This window comes from Tympanuchus pallidicinctus, unplaced genomic scaffold (assembly GCF_026119805.1).
Source record: "Tympanuchus pallidicinctus isolate F22 unplaced genomic scaffold, pur_lepc_1.0 scaffold5, whole genome shotgun sequence".
Lineage (NCBI taxonomy): Eukaryota > Metazoa > Chordata > Aves > Galliformes > Phasianidae > Tympanuchus > Tympanuchus pallidicinctus.
The window spans coordinates 8,001,429-8,025,411 of record NW_026294769.1 but is presented as its reverse complement, the minus strand read 5'-3'; the positions used below and the strand labels follow the sequence as shown (position 1 = coordinate 8,025,411).

The 23,983-nt window shown below is 36.7% G+C and overlaps 1 protein-coding gene across 8 annotated transcripts in view; it reads right to left on the bottom strand.

The window, feature by feature from the left end:
• The window catches only part of SEMA5A (semaphorin 5A), a 314,761-nt gene that overhangs the window by 111,822 nt on the left and 178,956 nt on the right, over positions 1–23,983 (bottom strand). For all 8 annotated transcript variants that reach the window (XM_052703890.1, XM_052703888.1, XM_052703894.1 and 5 more), the window contains 5 exons: positions 23,167–23,265; positions 21,803–22,016; positions 9,588–9,873; positions 6,098–6,233; positions 2,281–2,485 (listed from right to left, as the gene is read on the bottom strand). In XM_052703890.1, coding sequence (XP_052559850.1) covers positions 2,281–2,485; positions 6,098–6,233; positions 9,588–9,873; positions 21,803–22,016; positions 23,167–23,265 — 940 coding nt within the window. The remainder of the gene's footprint in view (positions 1–2,280; positions 2,486–6,097; positions 6,234–9,587; positions 9,874–21,802; positions 22,017–23,166; positions 23,266–23,983) is intronic.

Here is a 23,983-nt window from a genome sequence, read left to right as displayed (position 1 = left end):
CTATGTTAGAAGAGGAAATGGTTTCAAACTAAAAGAAGGAAGATTGAGATTGGCTATAAAGAAGAAGATTTTTACAGTGAGGGTGTTGAGACACTGAAATAGCTGCCCAGAGATGTGGAGGATGTCCTGCCAAATAGACATCTGAGGTCTGGCTGGGGGGCCCCTGAGCAACCTAATCTAGCTGTACTGCCCTTGTTCATTGCAGGGAAGATGATGTAGATGAAGTGAGTATTAATACTCACTGGAAAATAAAGCTTTGTTCCTATGCTTAATTGAGGGGGCACACAGAAGGAATACGAACACAAATCACTACCATTGGGCGAATTCAAAATGAAACAGAATTCATTCTGTCAATAAAACTTTCATAGCATTATATAGTTAGTATGTTTGTTCATCTTACAATTTCTGATATTCATACAACATACACTTTCTGATTACATCAAAGCATGTACTAGTGCCAGACTAAAGATTCAGCTACCAGAGTATCCTATTTCCATGACTGACTGAAAACAGTGGAACAGAGAAGAATGAGACTGTAGGGTACTTATATATAACAAGGAGCGTACAATCACTGTCTTCTTAGCAGAAGCAAAATGCATAAAAAAAACCTAGAAGTTTTATTGAACACAATTTATTAATGAACCATGAAACTTGAAAGTTTAGATCTTCACTTACTGAAAAAGACACAGAAGAAAACACAGTGAGGAAATCTGAAAACTGAAGTCCATCAGAATTATGACAAATTATTTCATACTCAATGTTGCCATTATAATGTAAATATCCTACAATGCACTGATAAATATAAAACCAATGAAGTACACGTTTCTGTAATTCCATTTCTGTCAGGAGACTGCTACAATACAAACAGCATTTAGAAGAAGCATAATTTCACTTAAAATGCTATGCTTTACCAACCAGTAAGTTGTTTTGACTACAACTGGACAAATCCAAACAAAGTTTTAGCCTATTGAAAGCTTTCATATTAATGCCCAACTTTCACAGAGTAAAATGCAAAAAAAGACTTTACCTAATAGGGTAATTAGACAAGAAACACTGCCTCATAAAAATGTACTAAATTATTCTAAAATTTCTTCAGTCTAAAAAGATGCAATCATCTCTGAAAAGCATGGTATCCTGTTTTCAGGGGAAAATTAAGTCATATGTTGAACCACAATGCAAATTTTTCTTAGGCTCTTGATAAGTTACAAGTTACAGATACACAATTTTCATCAGTAAGTCATGATTTAAGTGATTCAAATGATTGATCCAGTTTCTATTGAACTGATGACAAATTTGAAATTCACTTCGTTGATTGCAGGATCAAATAACTTGCTGCTTGCAATCTTTTTTCTCCTGTTGATTAACTGAGTCCTTCTTTAAATTTTCCGTATTTAGTGCCTACTCACTACAAAATCAAAAATGCACACTACCATTCCTTAGATGAGCTATCCCCAACTAAGTATTTGAGAAGTAAGTTTTTTGTCCTGAGGCTGTAAACATGTTACTTTAATCTAATATTTCCATCTCAGGGACATCCTTGTTTGGCAAAAACAGTTTAAGAGCTTCAGTGTTTTTCAGAAGCTTAAATGAATTTTTGAATCTGGAAAGTAATACTTCTAACCAAGACAATTTTAGATATAAGACTATTTTTCTTTCATTGTTAGAGTTTAGATGAGTTATCTATAAATGGAAAAACAATAACACAGAGTGCAGAATTGCTTAGGAATGGATAACTTAAATGTGTAACAAAAAGGAAAGATAATAAAATATTTTTGAGCAGAAGAGTCAGAAATAGCAATAGCAGTAATTGCATTTGCTATTTGAGTTCCTTCTACCTCAAAGGATTTTAAAACAACATATGAACCTTGAGTGAGAATGTACCCTGAATTACACGCAAAGGACGAAAGAGAAACTTGTGAATTCATGTTTGTGGAATTTCCAGCCATTCATTTTCTTGATAGCATGTAGACATTATGCCTTCAAAGGAGAATAGAATACACAGACCAACATCTGAATTCAAAATATAATATAAAGAAAGATGCTGCAAACTGCTGGACTCTTCTGCTTGTAAAATATAGAAGGCAGAGTTAATGCTGTCCCTCCTCCCCTCCAAAACAAAACAAAACAAAACAAAAACACCAAAACAAAACAACAACAAAAACAACACAAAACCACCAACCTATTCAAGGTGCTATACATATTCCAAAACTGATTCGCAGACCATTAAAACTTCAGAGACCTCAAACTTCTGCAGTTGTTACAGTAACACAAAGTTCATACCTGTGGCAAGATAAATGATATGGAAGAGCATGTCCTTGCCCTGCACAACATCCACAACCACATGAGAAAATCGGCTGTTGTCTTCCATGAAGTACGGAATTGGAATAACTGGTTGGACGACCTCATGCATTAAGAAGAATTTTTGAGCATCCTGAAGATTTCTCTCAGTCAGGTTCACATACAAACCCTGGTCCATGGTGCCACACTGAAAACACAAAATAACATTACCATATGCCTCAACAGAATCAAAACTCTCCGAATTACAGCACAAGAACATAAATACTAAAACTGTATCATAGATATACTTTGTAATTCCACATTAAGGTCATTTTCTGGTGTTGATCAGTGCGTCCACACAATGGCTGAGGAAGCTCCACCTCCCTGAGACAGTACTAAGGGTATTCCCTAAATCCAAACAAGATGAAAGGGCATCAGAATGAGCACAGGTGGGCTATAGTAATATTTGGTTCTAACTTACATTCACAGAGAAGGAAAGAGAAAAGCTGTCATCAAAAATTTCAGACTATTTTTCTTCAGAATTTATACAGACACAATGCTAAAGGCATTACAAATTTTCATATGAAATCCCATGGCCTACCACAGGCAGTCTGATAGAAATCCCAACACACAGCTTTATGTACAGTTCTATAAACTTCTTCAGACTCTGTGCATTTAGCCAAGAATTGATCATGCAGAGCTCTCACTATAAATCAAACTACAAATGTTATCCATTGCCAAGATACTTTTTCTTTGAAATTGATCACATATATCAGGAACCTGTACTAATTTTTGAGTGCAGAGAAAAAGTCCAAGCATAAATAAGCAAAGCAAAGTAAGCAATAATTGATTTTAACATCTTTCTGTTTAGGTCTTCAGTTAACTGAGGACAGGAGATAGATGCTCAGCCCATGTGAGTATGCAAACATTTCCATATTCATTTAAATATTATTGCATCAGAGAAGTAAAACATTACTTCACTACATTTATCAAATAGTGATGTGAAAGAGATACTCTAGTCATATCTTTTACTCTGTTCTACTATGTCATAAATGGTACTATGAATTGCAGCATGAACTAAATAAAACTGTCTGCAAAATTCTACCAGTTATTTTTTTATCATTGACATGTTATCAATCTGAAATTAAGCAATCACTCCAAATACACAACCTTAAAACAAACAAACAAAACGAAAAACAATTTCAATCAGTAATTCCTTAATGAGAAAACCTATGATGAGGCAAGACAGTTAACCAACAGGAAAAAATTAGCTTTTCTTTTTTTTTTTTTTTTTTTTGCTTTGTGAGTACCCTGCATGTCAGGCCAGTGAAAAAATTAAGCAACTGTGCCAAAGAAGAACTTCTCTGAGTATATCAAGCTAGAAAGATTCCAGCTAGAATGCTCATAGTACACTGTCGTTGGTCTTACAGTGGAAAATGTCCCGTGTAAAGAGAAAGTGAGCTCTGGAGAAAAACAGTGTTTTTAAGACTGGGACTTCAGTGGTATTCCAATCTGGAAAATATTAAATTAATATAACCCTGCCTTGGAAATACAATGTCTGATGTAACTATCACCACCCAGAAGTAGTCTTCCTTCACAATCACATGCTTCTCTTTCTTAATGCTGAGCAGCTGAATGCTCTGAGGATAAATCAAATTCAGAGAATACGCAAACAGAAATTCAGGTATTTTACTGTAACCATGCTACAAAAGAAAAGAACTCATTTTGGGAAAGAAAATCAGTCATTCAGCCAATGTACATATCCACTCTCCATGCAATATGTATTCTAGAGTACTGTAAAGTCACAAAAACGGTTACATCCAGCTCTGTGCATTAGACTAGCTTCTGGTAGATGTCAGCACTGTGCTTACAGAGCCAGAAATCTGACAGAAAGTTCAACTGAATAAAAGATATCACCAGTGAAAAAAACAGAAGTTTGGCATCACTAATGATACCTAGAGATCAGTTAACACAAATTGGCTTCAATACTGCGTTTTAAAAGGCCATGTTACAGCTCTTAAAAGTAGCGCTGGCCTGCAAAACTGTTCTGTGAGATCTTATACAACCACTGCTGCTCTTCTTGTAAATTTGATAAAGAAAGTACCAGCCATATTAAAATCATACAGACTACCCAAGCAAAGAATTTCAGCACCTCTGTGCCTGGACTGGGAGCGAGAGATGAGCACTGGCAGTACAGTACAGTCTCAGACTGTTTTTAACATCACTGTTAGACAGCCAGCTTCTTTGGCGTGTATCATTCTTGTATGGGATGCACCCACTATAATTACTAAGGCATTAGTAAAGGTTTTAAAGGCAGAGATGAATGACTTGCACTGGAGTCGCACTTAGAAAGAAGGTAAGACATTTACAAACAAGCCTTTCTTCAGAATTCCTCTTCCAAAAGTTCAGCCTTACTTAGATCCTCTTAAAGTCAGTACTATAACAACATAAATGTTTCTGCAAAATGCAAAAAGTTATCAATATATATAGCTTGCTTCTGCAATATGGCTTAATTAAATGTGTTTTGCCACTTGACAGTAGCACCAAATTCAAAGTAACAAGGCTCTGTCCTGTAATTCAGAGCAAATTTAGTTCCTTATTTTCCTTTATTTGCATAAATCAGGAAATAGCTAAAACTACCTGTAGTCCCTGGTGGGTGGATCTGTTTTATGCCTACAAAGATCTCATGGCCCTTAACAAGAAGGTGGGGAAGGTTGTTAAAGAAGCAGTGTTGAACTCCTGAAATCATAAACTGAGAATAGCGGAGGGGCCTACGGTGGAGCAGGCCATCCCGTGCAGCCCATGGCAACCACACAGAACAGAGGCAGTGAGTGACCATGGAGGAGCAAGCAGCAGAGATGAAGTGTTATGAACTGACCATAGCCCCAACTACCTGTTCCCCTGGCCTGCTCAGGAGAAGGAGGTTGAAGAGGGTGGATGGGGAAAGTTGGTTTTAATTTGCTTTCAGTTTCTCATGGCTCTTGTCTGTTAGTAGTTGGCATTAAATTAAGATGCTCTCCCAATTCTGACTTTGTTTAGCCTGTGATGGTAATCAGTGAGTGATCTCCTTGTTCTTGTCTTAACCCATGAACTTTTCATCATCATACATTCCTCCCTCTGTCTCATTGAAGAAAGGGGGTGAGAAAGCAGCTGTGTGGTGCTTATCTATGTATCAGGACTAAGTCACAACAAATGGCTATGTGCTTACCCTAAATATTCCATTATTTTTGTTAAAAATTTCCAGTGATTGACTCTCCTTGAACTAATTCATTGTATACTGTCAGCCCACCACAGATTATTACAAGATCTGAGGCTGATAAATTCAAATGAGGAGGACACAATTTCACAAATTATTTTACTCAAACTCCTCGTGGGGAAATATATGTAACACTGACTACTCTTCTTTTTTTTCTTTTTTCTTTTTTTTTCTGTCAAATACTGTTTCCTTTCCTGATTGTAATAGCACACACATAGTGCAAAAAAAAATAGCAATCTGATTATATTTGAGATAGAGATTAATGTTGCCTTGACAGATAGCTGTGTTTTGTTATGACAGAAGATTGAAGTAAAGACTTTTTTTCCTCCTACTCTTGAAAGAACATCACTTTTCAACCCAAATTATTTTGTGAAAAGGCAAAATTAACAATGCTGAAATTGGGGGGAACTCTTAAGCTTTCTTCATTTTTTAAAATTTATTTTTAGTTTTAAAGACTTGTGCTGTAATGTACTGGAAAACTGGTCTTAATAACTATGAACCACACAACATTCTGAAAAACAACAACAACAACATACATATCATCTTTCTCATATGTATCTGTACCTGAAAATTTGGATTAGGATTGGGATACGGAAGCCAAGCAGAGCGAGAGTTTTCCTGGTACTTGAAAGGTCCATTAAATGCCTGAGTTATGGCACTCAAGTTGAAAACACAAACTGCTGAGGCTGCTATGCTGTTCCTGTGAAAGAAATATAAATATTAACTTAGATAATAACATTACAAACTCAATTTGCTGAAAAATAAATAATATTTCCTTTTATTGATGCTTCAATCCTTCAAGTAATTAACAAAATGGGTATGATCAACAAGGAGAAGGTATCTCAAGATAAAGATACATTATATGCTTATAGTGGACTTAAATTTTTGGTCACCTTTGCCAATTAGCTCATGTGAGAGGAGAGGGAGAAACTCAGAACTCTCTACAGTGTGCTGCTAGTCTAGGAAAGGCCAGACTTTATTTCCACATATAATCACATGTATCAAGGACATCATTCTTCTAGTTTCCATGTACAGGATACAATTATTCTTAGGGTCCATTAATGTTTCTTCTGGGCAGTACAAAGAATAAAGGATTTTCAGCTTATGTTATTTTTCTGGACCCTGTGGAACCCCTGTGTAAAACACCTGAACAAAAATTCCATCTTCTAAATGATGTTTTACTGAAAAAAATAAAATAAAATAAAATAAAATAAAATAAAATAAAATAAAATAAATTTTAAAAAATTGAAATTCCAGAAACACATCAAGGGAAAACAACTTGGCCTTCATGCTTTCTAGATCTCATGTTGCAAGAATAGACAGCAGCCAGGCCATAAATACAGTTTCCTGTTCTTCTCTTGGATATATGGTAGACAATTAAGTAATTTTGCATACTGTAAGTGATATAAGTCAGTGACTTAGAGAGGTCTTAACCTGAAAAACTTTTCCACAATTTGAGATAAGGGCATAGCTAATAAAGGCAGAGGCAATAGCATATATTTGTACTGCAGGTAAATCTGCTAAAAATTGATCCACATCACATTCTTCTTATTTATTCATTTATTAAAACTATTCCTGTGTTTTACACAAGCCTACTATAAAAATTCCAAAATGACGGGAAGAAAAAATAACCCCAGGCCATCAATTCTTAACAAAACTTTTCAAAACTGAAAAAAAAATAAAAATATATTGATTTAACAGCAGGATGAAAGATCAGTTTTCTTATGTATGCTCGTCACACTTATTTCAAAGAATCTCCAAATCATAAAGTTTCAGGCTAACAATTTCTGCAGAATCAGTTATCAGCGGATTTGATCATATTCTAGATATACAAATTATCGTTAATAGCAGCTAACAAATACTATAACAATACAGAATCTTCTTGAATTTTCTAAGTCTTTAAAAGTCACCAGATTGATGATTGTGCATTTTCAAATGGTGTGAAAGAAACAAAATCAGCTTCATTATGAAGCAAGAGTTGCAATGGACTTAACAGCCACCCATAAATTGTGTAGCTTTTGCTAAGACTCATAATACTTATTGATGGAAATGCTTCAGGTCATCCCCCACAGAATGATTCACAACATATATGCAAAAAATAAGCATTAGTGTACAATAAAATCATTGCAATTCTGAAGCTGTTGAGATTGAAGAATGCTTAATGTGGTTTGGTAGTATCTGAGCCTACATCTATGGAAGGAATATGGTGGTCTCCCTCATGGGAAACTCCAGTGCTTCTTCATCACCAGCTTTTAGGGCTGAAATCACATGGGTTGTGCAGATATCTGTTAGACACATGCAACTTGGGGAAGTAATCAAAACTCCAAAAAGATTTCCACAATATTCAAAATTTTATGTATAGTATTTGATGACAGAAACAAATATATTTTAAATGGGAAAATAACAACAACAAAAAAAATATCAGTTGTAATAAATTTCTCTTTGAATAGTACGCCCCTATTGGACAAGGTAGAATGCTAAACTATTAAGGAAAAAAGAACTAGCAGCAAAGTTTCAAATGCTGCCTGCTTTCATGTAGCAAAGGTAGTCTTACACTTATACATTCCTTCTCAAAGATTATGGCAGCCCTGACCATTTTACGCAACATCAGAGCAAGTGGAATTTGTAGCTCAGGAAACAATCAATAGTCATTCTGAGATAAGCTTTCATGGCTAAAGCCTTGAGGATTTTCTGGAACAGAATTCTTCTGAACTGGCTTTTCATGGTAACTAGTAAAAAAAGACTAAACAGCACCAAATTTTCCTATCCCTAATAATCCCAACATCTCTTCTATTCTCTTTTTAAAAGAAGAATTTGCTTCAGTACCATTTCTCCAAAATGGTTTAAATTACCATTTGAGTCAGGAAATGTCACAGCCTAATGCAAGCTGCCCCTCACAAACCATGCTCGCAGCCTGAGCTGACAGGGAAAGGGTATGAAAGTCTATAAGACATCTTTGATATGCCAACATCAGGCTGTACCAAAAGTATGAGAAATGAACTAAGGCCCAAATTCATGCTCACTGCAATCAACTAAGGTATCATAACTTGCTGGCATTCATTTGTGATTGTTGCTAACCAGGTAATGTACATTTATAGGAAGTAGGTAGGTATTTGAGTATTTAGAAAGGAGCACTGATAAATGTCCAATTTTAAAATTTTAAAATTCTAGGAAGAAATGACCTACGCAGCAAGAAGATACAGGTGGGCAAAAGAATTTGAAACCAAAACGTCAACCTTGTTCACACAGGTGAACACTGAGTTGTGCAGCCTCAACTCAAGGGCCATTCTCACTTAGCAACAAGCAAACACTATTTATCACGTTTTAAGTAACTGCACATCTCTGAGGCAAAGTTCTCTTTCTTTCTTAAAAGTTAAACTACTCTGACTTCAGAGTTGAGAGTCTAGAAAGCTTTTATGTAATTCACAATATTTAATTTTCAGACTAAACAATACCATTTCAAATTTTGTCTTGTTGGTATAATGGGTCCCGTTGAAATTAGATTAAACTTTTGGTTTGATTCTAAAGCTCAAATAAGAATATGTAAAGACTAATTTCTAAAATTTAAGAGAATCTCTCTGTATTTGTTTGGGTCAAGCGAGCACTTATTGACATGGCAAACTTACATCATGTCAATTTTATGATAATGTGAAATTATAATTACAAAATATATTTATTTCATAAATATGTAATGTATTTACGCTCAGAAAATAACGTGTAAAGAAAAAGTGTTCGTAAGAATGAATGAAATAGCCTTAAAACGTACAAAAAAGATGACAGAATAGCCTTAAGATATATGAATAGGACGACATAATAGTCTTATAACACAACTGCCTCCTTGAGGAAACGGAATATTAAGAATTGTACCCTCCTTCCATACACCTTCAGCAATTCCTATGGGATGCATTTGGTGCTGAGATCTGTTCATAAGACTAGGCAAACAGTAGTTTGAAATTATTGTATTCACTTGGCAAATACAGAGCAGAGAACAGCCCAGAAGCTTTACTTTTTATTTTTGTAAGTAGCAAAAAAATATATCATGGAATTTACTTACACATTAGTGGTAAAAATCCCATAGATCAAGTCCAATTCCGGCAGGAAGAACGTGCTCTGCAGTTCGTTATAGTAAAATGGAATTTCACCAGGACGAGAGCAGTTTAGCCGAGCTTTCATGAAGGTAGTCCAGGTATCCTCCAGCACAAATTTGCCACCAATATCATTTTTGCACACTCGAGCAGCACGAGAGAAGACTGTTTTGCCACAGTCATGTTCAACTGCATTCTCTCGGAAGAAGAAGTAGGTGAAATTCCCAATGTCATAAGATGACACAAAATTGGGTTCTGAAAATAACAAAAGATTATTTACTGTCTACCAGTGATAGATGCAGTCATACGGACATGAAAGTTTATCTTCAGACATTACTTTTCAAAAAACATACCTTTTATTATCCTTGTGGGGAACTAGCTGTTTCATGGCCCTTTAACATGGGCTAAATGGGCTCTCTGCTCTGGGTGCCTGTGACATGCAACTGTGCTGGGCAGACTTGGCCCAGCTCACTGTTGTCTACCTTCAAGAACATCATCAAATTTTTCCTCTCTACGATGCTGGCAGGATATATTCTTACTGTGTAACTACTTCAATCTTTCATGTTAAACTCTGTTTTCGCTTTGCCACCATGCCACTCTAGATTACCAGAATAATGGATGGTCACTAAGTGTGACTAAGAATAAATTCAGTGGCTTTAATGGGAAGAAAGCGAATTCTAAGTGACAACATTCAATGGTAAGGTAACAACATCTCAGTTCTATCCCATTTAAAAATTTTCTAAGTAGATAAAAGGGACATTTATGATATAAGGAGCTAATAGTGATACAAATCAGAGAATAAAAAACACATAAAGAAACAAACTAGGAAACAACGTATGATTGTTATTGAAAGGAAAGAAAGAGTAGATACCAAAGACAATAACCTTATAGCCCATTTTCCATAACTATTACTAGGACTGACAAGACTGCATGAGTTTAAGAGAGATTGACAACTTGATGAGTAATTGTAAGAAAGACATGTTAGATACATGGATTTTGTGGAGAAGAATCACAGAATTGTAGGGGTTGGAAGGGACCTCCAGAGATCATCGAGTCCAACTCCCCTGACAAAGCAGGTTCCCTACATCAGGTCGCACAAGTAGGCATCCAGGCAGGTCTTGAACATCTCCAGAGAAGGAGAATCCACCACCTCCCTGGGCAGCCTGTTCCAGTGCTCCGTCACCCTCACTGTAAAGAAACTCTTGCACACATTTCTGCGGAACTTCCTATGTTCCAGTTTCTGGCCGTTTCCCCTTGTCTTGTCTACACATGCTGCTGTGAAAGGGGTCTGGTCTCACCACTCTGCCCCCCACACCTTAGATATTTACAGACCTGGATCAGGTCCCCTCTCAGTCTTCTTTTCTCAAGGCTGACAGACCCAGTTCACTCAGCCTTTCTTCATAGGGGAGATGCTCCAGGCCCTTCACCATCTTTGTGGCCCTCTGCTGGACTCTTTCCAAGAGAACCCTGTCTTTTTTGTTCTGGGGAGTCCAGAACTGGACACAGTACTCCAGATGAGGCCTTACCAGGGAAGAGTAGAGGGGGAGGATCACCTCCCTCGACCTGCTGGCCACGCTCTTTTTAATGCACCCCAGAATGCCATTGGCCCTTTTGGCCACAAGGGCACACTAGCTGGCTCATGGCCAACCTGTCGTCCACCAGGACACCCAGGTCCCTCTCTGCAGAGCTCCTCTCCAGCAGGTCATCCTCCAACCTGTACTGGTGCATGCAATTATTCCTCCCTAGATGCAAGACTTGCTTTTGTTAAACCTTATCTGGTTTCTTACTGCCCAGCTCTCTCTCTGTCTGTCCAAAAGAGCGCCCCTTGCATATGGAATCATTACAAAAAAATCTGGTGCCTCCAAGAAACAAGTAAAAATTTTGGTTTTATTACTAATTTTATTCTAAAGTGGAAAACAAAACACAAAACAATCTGTCTTTAAAAACATCCACTGTAATGCAAAACTCCAAAAAAGTTTAATAGGTGGACATTTGACTGACTGCCTTACCATATAGAAAAAAGCTGCTGTGGTTGAATCTTGGCATTTTACAGGAACACTGCTAACTTGTCAAAGCTTTGAGTGGAAGGAAAAGAAGGAAGAAGGGCAGGAAAGCTGGCATTTTGAACACTTCTCCAAAGACAGCTCAGCTCCCAGGTTACACAGACTCCTGTCCTGTCTGAAAGTCTCCAAGGCTTTTCGTCAGCAACGCTCAAGAGCTTCCTAGATATCTGAAGCTGAGTAGATATTTGAAACTCTCCCACTCATACTCAAAACTTTTACTTATGATCCTATAAAGCACTTTCTTGAGATTTGTCTATAACACAACACATTTTCCCAAGACTCAGCTCCACATATTGAGCACAAACATATTTGAGCAGAATTTGTCAGTAACAAAAAGATTCTACTTATTGGGCAAATGTATCCATTCAATCTGCCTAAAGGAACATCCTGTACAACTGCTAAACACAGAAGCCCTGCCTCACAGTCAGGTCTGATTATGATGCTTAGCAAGAGAGGTCCAATAGCCTAAAAAATGTCTTTGCATTGGCAGAAGAAGATCTTACCATAGGGCCAAAACATTATGGGAAACACTCCCAGTTAGAATAATTAATTACTGACAAAATGTTTATAACCTGTAGGAATAAAATTGATATGAAATGCTTTCAGAATGTTTTTAAGATTCATGAAAAACCCACATAAATCTTTCACAAAACTATTTTAAATATGCACTGATAATCATAGCTCTTGTATAAACAAAAACTAGTATACGTATTCCAAAGATTAAAAATTGAGAAATACCCTATAATCTGCAAACACCTGTGCATATACTGTACTGATTATGAAGTAATGAAAATATGACCTGCACTTGAAAGTTGTAAAAACTATTATCTCAGAGCTACCTCAGGGAATTCTGTGGATCTGGAGGGATTATCATGTCAGGCTTTTTTTTTAATTATTATTTAATTTTCTCTTTGGAAAAAAATGAACTGAATCACTTCAAAGCTTGAAAGGAAAAATGACATTCCTGTCTAGGAAAGTTTAGTTTATAAGTTTCCCAATATTGTGCTGTGAACTGCTATTTGTTGAAATGGAGGACTTGTTATAAAGGTTTTTAATACAGAAGAGGAAATTACTTTTATTTCCTGCTGAACTTGCAGGAGCAAATTTCCATTTGTTCTGGAAGGGTAAATGCATTTCTTCTATGAATGATAACAAGTGCATAGCATTCTGGTATGTCACAGGATACAGATAATAGGGATCAACATGAGACTGTCAATCTGCAATAAAGTCATGACTATTGTAAATGATCTTTACAGTTTATACATACATATATATATATATATGTGGATATAACATATAACTTATGGATGTGTGAGACTTAGTAGATGTTCCCAAACTAAAAAGAATCAACAGAATTGGAAAAGCAAGAAAAAGAGTTTATCAAAACGGCATGACAAGGTTTGCCAATGTACAACATGGAACAACACCACACAGATACGTGAGTCCAGGTACTGTAACACTTCAGTGCCAGTTATTGCTGCCTCGGGGCAAACACTGATGCAGCATGCTGTTTCTGAAGCTTGCTTACACAGTGCAGTGCCCAGGAATCTCTGTAACTTCCTTCTTAAACTAGCAAGACTCTGTCAAAGAAAGGAATTTTGCCCATAGACTCTTGTAAGTTATCACAAAAAGATGACCAAACCGCACAAAGTCAACATAGTGCTTCAGTCAGAAATAATGTTTTTCCAAAGGTTGAGGACAAACCTACACAGTCTCTGTTCTTAATAAAAAGGCACTTACTAAGAAGAGGCAATGTTTCCCGTTAGATTATTTTCCCTATCAACCCACCTATGGATCTCAGAGACCAAAGAGACCAAGTCTATACTCACTGTCTTGAAACTGATGCTTCCTAACATTGCAGACTTCTGGTGTATGGCCTAGCTATGGCTCTGACATGGAGTGCATGTTGATGCTGAGCCCTGGAGAACAGCATTGTTACAGCACAAAAGCAGAGGTGTGCTGCACACCTGGGAAGGCAGCAGGAGGTCATTGAGTTAGGGGCTCTGGAGGGAAACCCTAAATGAAGTGCCTCTTGGCAAGAACATCTAAAGCAAACTTCTCCCTGAGTCATGTCCAGGTTTTCAACAGGAAAAAGCAACTGGAGTGGTCTAAAACAAGGCTAGGAAACAGGTCAACAATCAAGCAATATGTATGATATTGTATGATCAGAGATAAGTATTATTTCCTGGTCTTGGTAAGAAAGAGTTATGATTTCCACTGAATAGCCCTATGAGAAATGACCACTAATATTTCAAGTGAGTTGCGTTCAGAGACGCAGTCAAAAGAGAACTGAGCTCCAGAAATCTGAAAAGAAATCTGAATTTAGAAGTTTGATACATCCAACTGCAGTTATAAGTATATATGCAGTTATAACTATATATATATACATACATATAACTCCAAGCACATGTACATACACATGCATATATAATATTCAAAATCCTAAAAATCTAAATTCTGGTCTAGTGCTGAATGACATCCATCTTCACTAGATCAACAAATCACACTCTCATACTGTTGGTCTCAAGAGATCCATTTGGCCTCTAATGATTCACTTAATCTAAATATTTATATTCAGCAATATAATTAATAGCATTAAATTCTAGAAACATGCATTCAGTGGTACTTTTTATGGTGGGTTTGGGTTCCTTGTTTTATTTTTTTTTGTTCCTTGTTTTAGTTTGGTTGGTTGCTAGTTTGTTTTTTGTTTTGTTTCTTTTTAATAAGGTTCAATTTACCACTAAAAAGGATCTAAAAAAATGGAGATAACAGCAAGAATTTAAGCTCCAAATGTGCTAGTCTTTTTTTTCTTTCACCTTACTAACATAATTAATGAAGCACGTTTCTTATTTGCATTTTGCCGTCTCAGTACTTCTTTTGTAATTACATTAATTTAGTATAACTCTCCGCAGCTGCTGGAAAACTCTAGAGATCCTGTATTAGGCTGACCCAGGCATTGCTTCTCAAGAATGTTTAAGGACAAATCTTAATCCTAGAGTAAATTTTTCCTACAGTGTTAAACTCCTTCAAAGTAATACATAACTTGTAGTCATCATAATTATAAGCTCACTAGATGAAATAGAAAACGTTAAGTACCTGAATAAAACTGGTGGAAATCACTGCTTATTAGCAGTCACAATCATCTAGGAGACATGCTTAAAATGACAGTCTGTTGAACTCCCAGCTTATTTTGACTACTTGTTTCTCCTCAATGCCTCAATTCTCCATGTTTTTCTTTAATACTCTTTCTTTAGTTCAGTTTGAGGTTTTATGGGCACAGAAGACCAAGGACTTCAAAATATAGTGAAAACATGTCTGTCAGACAGTTTTTTTTCCCTATCTTCCCAATCTTTTTCTTCCCAAATCTTCTAAATTGTTGATAGTTTTTATAATAAAGTTCAGTGTAATCACAAAAGTGGATGCAGACATTAGATATAATAATCTCTATTAATTTCTGAAATATAGCTATCTATTTCCTCAAAAATAGTTCTCACATATTACATTACAAAAGTCCTTCTATTATCTGTTGTTTATTCAAAATAAACCTGTTCATTTTCAAGGTAAAGTGTTTCTACAGCATAATATTTTGTAATTTGCAGTTACCTCATTTTCTTGATGCAAATTAATTGGTTGCAAACTTAGTGATAGAAATCATTCTTTACTATGATCAAGTACCTACTTAAGTCCTTGAGAGTCCAATCTGGATTTCAGTATACTTTTGGTTGCCTGCATTCACTGGATAGGTACCCTGAATAACAGGATACTGGGGAAGTGGGACAAAATACAGATCACTACCTAAATTCTCTCAGAACCTGTAGAGGTTTGGGCTTTATGGATCTATCAGTAAAATGCAGAAGTTTGGATGCTTACTTAAAATGCCAATCATTTTGCTATTTCTCCACTTTTAAAATTCTTTTCTATTTTATATTTCTTTCCCATGATTTGGTTTTGCAGGAAAGGTGTCAATCAAAGGTCTTTCCTTGCTGATTTGTACTTAAGGGCTTATTCCAGTGCTTAACAACCCTTTCTGTAAAGAAGTTTTTCCTGATATCCAACGTAAGTCTCTTCTGGTGCAACTTAAGACTATTTCCCCTCATCCTGTCATCTGTCACCAGTGAGAAGAGACCAGCCCTGCCCTTGCTGCAATCACCTTTCAGGTATTTAAAGAGAGCAATAATGTCTCCCCTCAGCTTCCTCTTCCCCAGACTAAACAGCCCCAGCTCCCTCAGTTGCTCCTCGTACGGCATACTATCCAAGCCCTAGGTTGAATAAGAAGTACAAAAGCATCTCTGTGGGAAGTATTACCTGAGCGAGGAAGTGCTATGAAAGTGCCTTGTAGAAACTTAGTCTGGCCTAGGACAAAGGAGGTCAGGGGAGGTGTCTCCATTCTGCGTCAGCTTGCTACTCTCCTATTTTATCACTGCCATCTGGGGGAAGATATGCAGCTTTGAAAGGAAAAACAAAGCACAACTACTCAAATTTTGCCTCTGGTGGCAGCTCCAGTGGAAAATCCTAAGGATGTGCTTCAAAACCAATAGATATTTCCATTCTATTTTAGGATAATGGCAAAAAGAAAGATACATACAAAGGATCAGAACCAACTGTATATGTGACAGAACCAAGGAAAAGTCGTTATTTATCTTCTTGCAAAATAAGCAACAAACGGTAGCATATGTCTTGAATATTTTCAATCTGGTCTCCAGTCTGAAAGTTAAAGACCAAGCTGCACGAATCAACTGGATTTGAGTTACATAAAATATTGCATAATAAGAAAAGCTGTTTCAGGTAATTACAAGGCTTTTCACTATAAACAAAAAGCAACCTTGAATTATTGTACCCATTTCCATTAATGCTTTGAAGCAAAAGTGAAAGGATTATTTTTGTTCTTAGCTCATAATATCTTTCCACATATCCTTCTAGTACCAAGAATTATAATAATAGTGCACAAACAATACAGAGGATGGAGTGAAGACTAAATTAAGACTAAATTAAGAATAGGTTAGGAAGCTTTCTATTAAGCAAAACATTTTAAAAATATATCTTAGAAGAACTATTTTCAGAGCACCTAATAACCAAGCAGTAAGAGGGAAAAGTGATAATATTGTGTCAGCAGACCAGAACAACCCAAACATTGCTATGTTCTCAACTGGAAAGGCTTATAATCTGTGCAATATTTCATTTTTTCTCCTTTGGGGCCACATCTGATACTAGAACTCATTTTAATCATCTATAGTCTGCCCACTGATCAAGTGGCTAGGTATTTAGCACAAGTTTTTATTTACTCAACATGTTTCAAAGCTTATATCACAATATGTTTAGGAAAAAGAAAATAACTACAGTGTATTTCAAGACAGTTAGAGACCCAAACAGTCTGAATATGCAAGTTTAAGCCAAGGCGACTGGCAAAAGATGAAATCAAATGTCCCACTGTTCTGATCTATGATTTAACAATGGAAAGGATTGGGTTATCATAAGCTTCCTTAGTCTGTTTTTCCCTTTTGTGGGCAAAGGGAAGGAAGGAGACACTGTAGACTAAAGTTTCACAATGGAGCATCAAATCAACCTTCACTGATTTGAGGAGGTGAAATGGGAGTAGAACTACCTTTACTAATTATAAATGTTGTACTACAAGAAAATCAATGGAGGCTTTTCATTGTTAATCTAAACCCACTGAGGTTTGTGGACTTCAAGTATAACTCTTCCATTTACTCTATACTCCAGACCAAATGATGACGAATTTTACCCCTGCTGCGCTTTGCAGATGAACCCTAAGGCTGAGCTCAATTAGAAGCACTCTGTAACAGTAAGTTCTGGATATGATTTAAAAACCATGTTATGCTGTGATTTTAAAGAGACTCAAGTAAACAGCATGTGAGCAGTGAATCAAGCTGTCCTTTTTTTTTCCTTAATGAAAGATCTAATGTATTTGCTATCATTTAATCATATCCGAAGCAATTACTAAGGTAGACTATTCCTTTCATGAAATATTGCTGTTTTAAAATGGCCTAGAAACATACTGTTCTTTACTGACCTGAACAATGGGTTGAATCTCAAGGCCTCACTGATTGCTTTGGTTCGGAGAAGAAATTACTGGAAGAACTGTCTGCTTCAGACATAACGTTCAATGTGTGCTGTTTGACCTCAAGTTATTTTTCTCAAGCACAGAAGTACTTGAATACAGACTTAGAGAGAAAGAGATATGAAAGTAGGCAGCAGAACATGTCTTAAAGAATAAAATGCAGGTAAGCAGCCTTTCTAACTTCTTCAATTGTTTGCCCTCTCTATACATATACACGTGAGTACTTTCAAGTACTACGTTTTTTTGTCCACATGGGAAAAGACAAAGCCAAAATCATGAGAGGAAGGGGTGGTTTCTCCATTCAGAACTCCCAGATTAACTGTCCTGCAGCGAGCTGGGTACCAGATGGAGATAGTACTAGTTTGTTGCATTTGCCACTTGCATTTAATGTCTATAGAGCATCAAGAAGACAAACAAGTTCTATGTGCAGAGCATTAATTCATTTTTGTGGAAAATAAAGGAATTCTTGAGGTAAAAAATTTCAACTGGTGAACATATTCAGGCATAATCAAGAGCTGAATATGTTATTCCTCTTAATTTTAGAAGACAGTACATTCAAAAACTGCCTCCAGATGTTTCTTTCCTCTTTCACTGAAGAAGACAAGAGTGTTTACAGACTAAAACTTTCCAGAAAATGAAAAACGTTTAGGAATTGGGCAGATATCTAACATTTGGTCAAGTGCTATTTGAAATTGACAGTACAGACAAAACTCAGTTTACTCAAATTTCAGACTTCTGGCAGTAGTGCCTGTCATATTGCTCTCTATCATTTTTGAAAGGACTTGGAGAATGGGAGAGGTCCACAAAGACTGGAGGAAAATCAGAGTCACGTCAGTCTTCAAAAAGGACATGAAGGAGTTATAGGCTGGTTACCCTCACCTCCATCTTTAGGAAGGAGGCGGAAAAACTTGTTCTGAATGCCATCTTCCAACTGGAAGAAAAGAAGTTCATCAGGAGTAGTCAACATGGATTTACAAAGGCTACCAAACTGGTAGCCTGGGAGAGCAGAGGATTCTGTGTACCTAGACTTCAGCAAAGCTTTTGATCATCTCTCACAGCATCCTTGTAATGAAGCTCAGAAACTAAGACAGTGAGGTAGATTGAGAACTGGCTAACTTGCAGAGCTCAGAGGCTAGTTATCAACAGTGCAGAGACTCTGGTTAGAGAGTAGCTAGCAGTAGTAGTAGCCTGTAGCTAGCAGTGTTCCCCAGGGATCAGTACTGGGTCCTGTCTTGCTCAATATCTTCATCAGTGACCCAGATGAAGGGACAGAGTGCATTCCCAGCACATTTACTGATGACACAAATCTGGGAGGAGTGGCTGAAACATCAGAAGGCTCTGCTGCCATTCAGCAAGACTGAGCAGGCAGGAGAGTTGGGTGGAGAGGAACCTGATCAGCAGAAAAAAGTGTAGAGTCCTATACACTACAACTAAGAAAGAAGAATAACTGCATGCATCAGTACAGGTTGACCCGACAGAAAGGAACTCTGCAGAGAAGGACGTAGGTGTGATGGTTGACAACAGTTTGGCCATGAGCAAGCAGTGAGCGCTTGCTGGATGGTAGGCCCCCAACAAAGGAAAGATATGGAGCTTTTGGAGAAGGTCCAGAGGAGGGCCACAAAGGGGGCTGGAACACCTCTCCTATGAAGACAGGCAGAAAGAATTAGGCTTGTTCAGCCTGGAAAAGAGAATGCGGCAGGGAGATCTCATTGTGGCTTTCCAGTATTTACGGGGAGTTTACAAACATGAGGGAAATCAACTTTTTACATGAGTAGGCAGTGATAGGAAAAGGGGAAGTGGTTTCTAACTAAAGGAAAGCAGATTTAGATTCGATGTCGGGGGAAGTTTTTTACTGAGTGGTGAGGTGCTGGAACATGTTCAGAGAGATTATGGTTGCCCTCTGCCCTGAAGGTGTTTAAGGCCAGGTTGGATGGGGCCCTGGGCAATCTGATCAAGTACTTGATCCAGCAGTTGGCAACTCTGTTTGTGCCAGGAGCATTGGAACTTAATGATCCTTGGTTTCCCTTCCAACCCAAGCCATTATGTGATTCTCTGATTCTTTAGAGTACTCTTATCACATACAGAGATAGCTTGAAATGTTCCAATTCAATATGTATAGTAGCAAATCTAAGTGAGAAGAAGCATCACACTTTGAAGGAAGCATGGATGTAACAGAAAAATATATTTTGGCTTGGAAATTTAAAACTATATGTGCACACAAGCACAACCTAAAAAGGCTGAATTTGACTAAGTGTCAGCTAATACTGCTGAACAAATTTTGACCATGAAGCTTCCATTCCAGTTGATAAAACTGCCTAACTTTAACTTTTCTTACAGGATTATTTATGTTACTTTCTCACTGAAAGCATCAAATCCTTCATTTCAATTCAAGTGCTGAAAACCTAATGCAGTTTTTTGACACTGTGTCACACATGCATGGGCAAATTGACATAAAAGCAGATGAATCTGCAACTCTTAGCTGCCCCACAAGACATTTCCCCTCCACATTCTTTATGTAAGAAACCGAGATGCTTCCAGCCTTTTATTGGATTTGCTTGAATTGGCTCCAATTACAAAACTAATCTTGTTCTTTCTCCCCAAAGATAAACTCATACTTTCCTGACAACTTAATTCAAAACAGTTTTGAAGCAGAAGAATGAATTATAAAAGAGAATGTATAGGTATGGCTGAAGCTTTTAATAGGCAAAATGTAAATAGAGAGAATCTGATTAATTGGAACAGTTTTCATGGGAAGTGATGGGAATTTTACTGTGCCCTTTGGCATAAAACATCCAGTTAAAGTGAAAAGTCAGTGTGAAGAATATTTTGCCTTTGACAGAAGCATCCAGGTGTGGCACAGCAATTAGCTTCAGTATCATGGCAGTGTGGACAAATGCTGCCTGAACAGAGATACCTGTACAATGAGTTCATTTTTCATCTCAGATTTCTTTTACACTGCTATAGTTCTTTTATGTTTTATGCAGTTTGGTCTTCTTTTGTTAATTAATACTTTAGCACTGTCTGAACTTCAGAAAATGTCACAAATTTCTCCAAGCTACCTCTGATGGCTTCTTAGTATAAGGAAAAAAGATCAAGTAAACAAGTACAATTCAGCATTCAGTTTATATGAGGACTGAAATATATAACTAAAATAGTCTGATACTTGCCGCAGCATAATGTTCTAAAGGTGGAAATGTTTATATATGTAATTAAATTTGAACATGAGAATAATTTCACCATAACAAGTAATGCACTGTTGTGTTACTGTCGTGTCACTTATGCGACTGATGGCAAGTTAAGCATCAGGAGTTACATGGTTTTTTTTCTTTTTATTGTGAAAAACCATGGGCAAAATATAAATTACATACTTTAAAATTTTAAGTTAAGCAATGGTTCCCACTTTAGAAGAATCTGCATATAGTTTAGTAATACACACATTAATTGCCAAGGGAGATGTTCTTGATCTCAGGAATACTAGTTTAAATTTCCTCTCATCTGAAAATCCTCATTCAGTGGTGAACATCTTTGATACAGGAATCACTGCTACAATATTATTTTTATGATTTACGTTGCACATACAATAAGAAGCTTCAAAATCAGCTATAATAAGCATCAAAAACTTCAGTTTACCACCTAAGCAGCTTGAAAACACAACTATTTATGCTTGTTAAGGCTGGGACTTGCAGAGAAAGCTAGGGAAATTCAGTCCATTCTAAACTATTTTCTGCCTTCAGTTTTTAAAGGACTCAACAGAGCAATGTCCAAGGCAAGCCACAGCCCTTGGCCATCGCAGCTTTGCCATTTAAGCTCACTTGAGATATAAAGTACAGCTCATCCCTATGCCTGCAAACACAAATTAATATTTAAGTGCATATCTCAAACAGCTATATTAATGACATGCTATAATAACTATACTAGTATATTAAAAATTGTATTATGCAAAATAATTTTAAAATGAGAAGTGCATTACTCTCAAAACATCCAAATTCTCATGGATCAGGAGAACATGGGTTAAAAAGTAGATAAGTCTCATGGTACTCACCATTCAGCCACTTGGAGTTGTACTGCGCAGTGCGGAGAGGAGGAAGGGCTCCCAGACTGCGATAAATGGCAGGATCCCTTCCCGGAAAATCCATGGCTGTAGCAGCATACAATTCCCCACTGGAAGTGAGAAGTGCAGTGGAGTTGTGCTGGGGACTGTAAGGACAACGAGCCATGCCACTGATTTGATCATGTATCTCTGTCAAGTTATTTAACTGTAAAACAGTAAGAAAAAGGGATTAAAATGACCTGAAAATTACCATCTCTGCCATGCTGTATCAATCTGAGCAAACTGTTATCGTAAACATGAATTAGCTGTTTTTCTATTGCACAACACTAATGAGTTAGCCTGTACATCCACCTGAAGATGACTCATATAGCTTTCACTGTAATATTGTTTGACCTTGCTTGTTCACCTTTGGAGGGCAAAGCGTGCAAATTAACAATTAGCCATCATTCCTAAAACATTGGTATTACATTGGGAGCAACTAAAAAATATATCTATATATAGATTGTTGTTATGAAAAGCAGATCTGATTGTCAGATTCATCTAAAGTATTCACACATTCTAAAGTATTTCAAAGGAAAACAAATCTCACATGAAAATTAGATTTTGTAAAAAATGAGCTGCCTAGTTCAATAGACATCTTTCTGACTTAGTTGCCCTAATACTTCAAGCCATAAATCAAAGTGTGATTCTAAGTTATTTGAGAATAAAGGTACAATAAGTTTAAAAATAATAAATGTGTCAAGGAGTTTTTGATGACTGTTTTTCTTTATGTTTGAAAGCCTCTCCCCGCCTGAAATATATAGCCCACTTAGTCCAACCTGTGACATTTTGTTTTTTATTATATGACTATTATTGATTCTTTATGGACTCTTCTTCTTTGACACACAAATTACAGTTTTGTTGTTGTTGCTGTGCGTGTAGTTTTTTGCTTTTTTTTGTCCCAAGAAACAGGATGATTTCTCAACAAAGATTTCTCACTCTCACCAGTCAGAAATCACTAGCGCAGATACTCGTCTTCTTCATAAATACACATGCACAGTATGAAGCTACTAAATTGTATTTTATAACTAAACCTGTTGACAACAACCAAATTTGACAGAATGGTGGAAATCTTAGAAATACTTAAGACCCTTGAAATTTGGCATGTGGGAGGAACTGAGCTGCTTAGGAACAGACTCCAAAAAGAGATTATCAGTTAACTCTCCTCTTTTCCCTGACACTAACCAAATCAGCTTTTACCTACCAGCTCACTAACCAATTCATAAACAGCCTGAAATCAACAACTTGCTGTGCTTACTAACCAGAAGTGTCAGAGCATGGGCTCGAGTTTATGGGACAGAATATTTAATTCATACCGTCCGATTCGTGCAAATAGGAGTGAAAGCATTGGTTCCACAGGTAAAGAGATGGTTGCCTCCAACCAGAAGCACTCGAATATAGTTCTGGCATTCCTCCTGCCATACAGGAAAAAAAAGAATAAATTCAGTGTTTATGCATACTCAGTGTGTTAGCAATCGTCAATATAAATGTTCTAATGACAACATAGACGTCCACCAATCTCTGTGAAAGGATCCTAACAGTATCACAGTAAGGTTCTTCAATATCAAAGACTTCTGAGTGTGCAGGAAGTCAGCATTAAAAACAGGTTGCCAATAAGAACAGTATGTTCTAAGTATATAAATAAAATTATTGAGATGTCCAGACACAGATTTGTCACTCTTAGCTACATAATTTGTATGGTATGTTTTATTGCATCTGCATTTTGGTTAATTTGAAGTTTCTCATGGTAACATCTAAAATTTCATTATTACAATACACATACTCTGACCCTGAAGAATAATTTTATCTCTTTTTTTTTTTTTTTTATACATTAGAATGTATGAAGGCTCTAAGAAGCTAGAAAGCAACAGCAATTTCTAATGTTTATTCAGAAAGAGCAATACTAAGCAACTCCTGAAGTTGTATGTACGAAGGATTCAAATATTATTTCTGCAGAAATGTTCCTATCTATTAAAGCAAAGAAAATCAACAACAACAAGATGTTTACAGAATCCTTCTGTTTGAGCACTTGGCTAAAATGCTTTCTAGCATTCATTCAAAGAAATAGATACTAAGGGAAATCATGTAAGTATATCCCTGTAATGGTAATGGGGCAGAAGTCTCATTATCTGG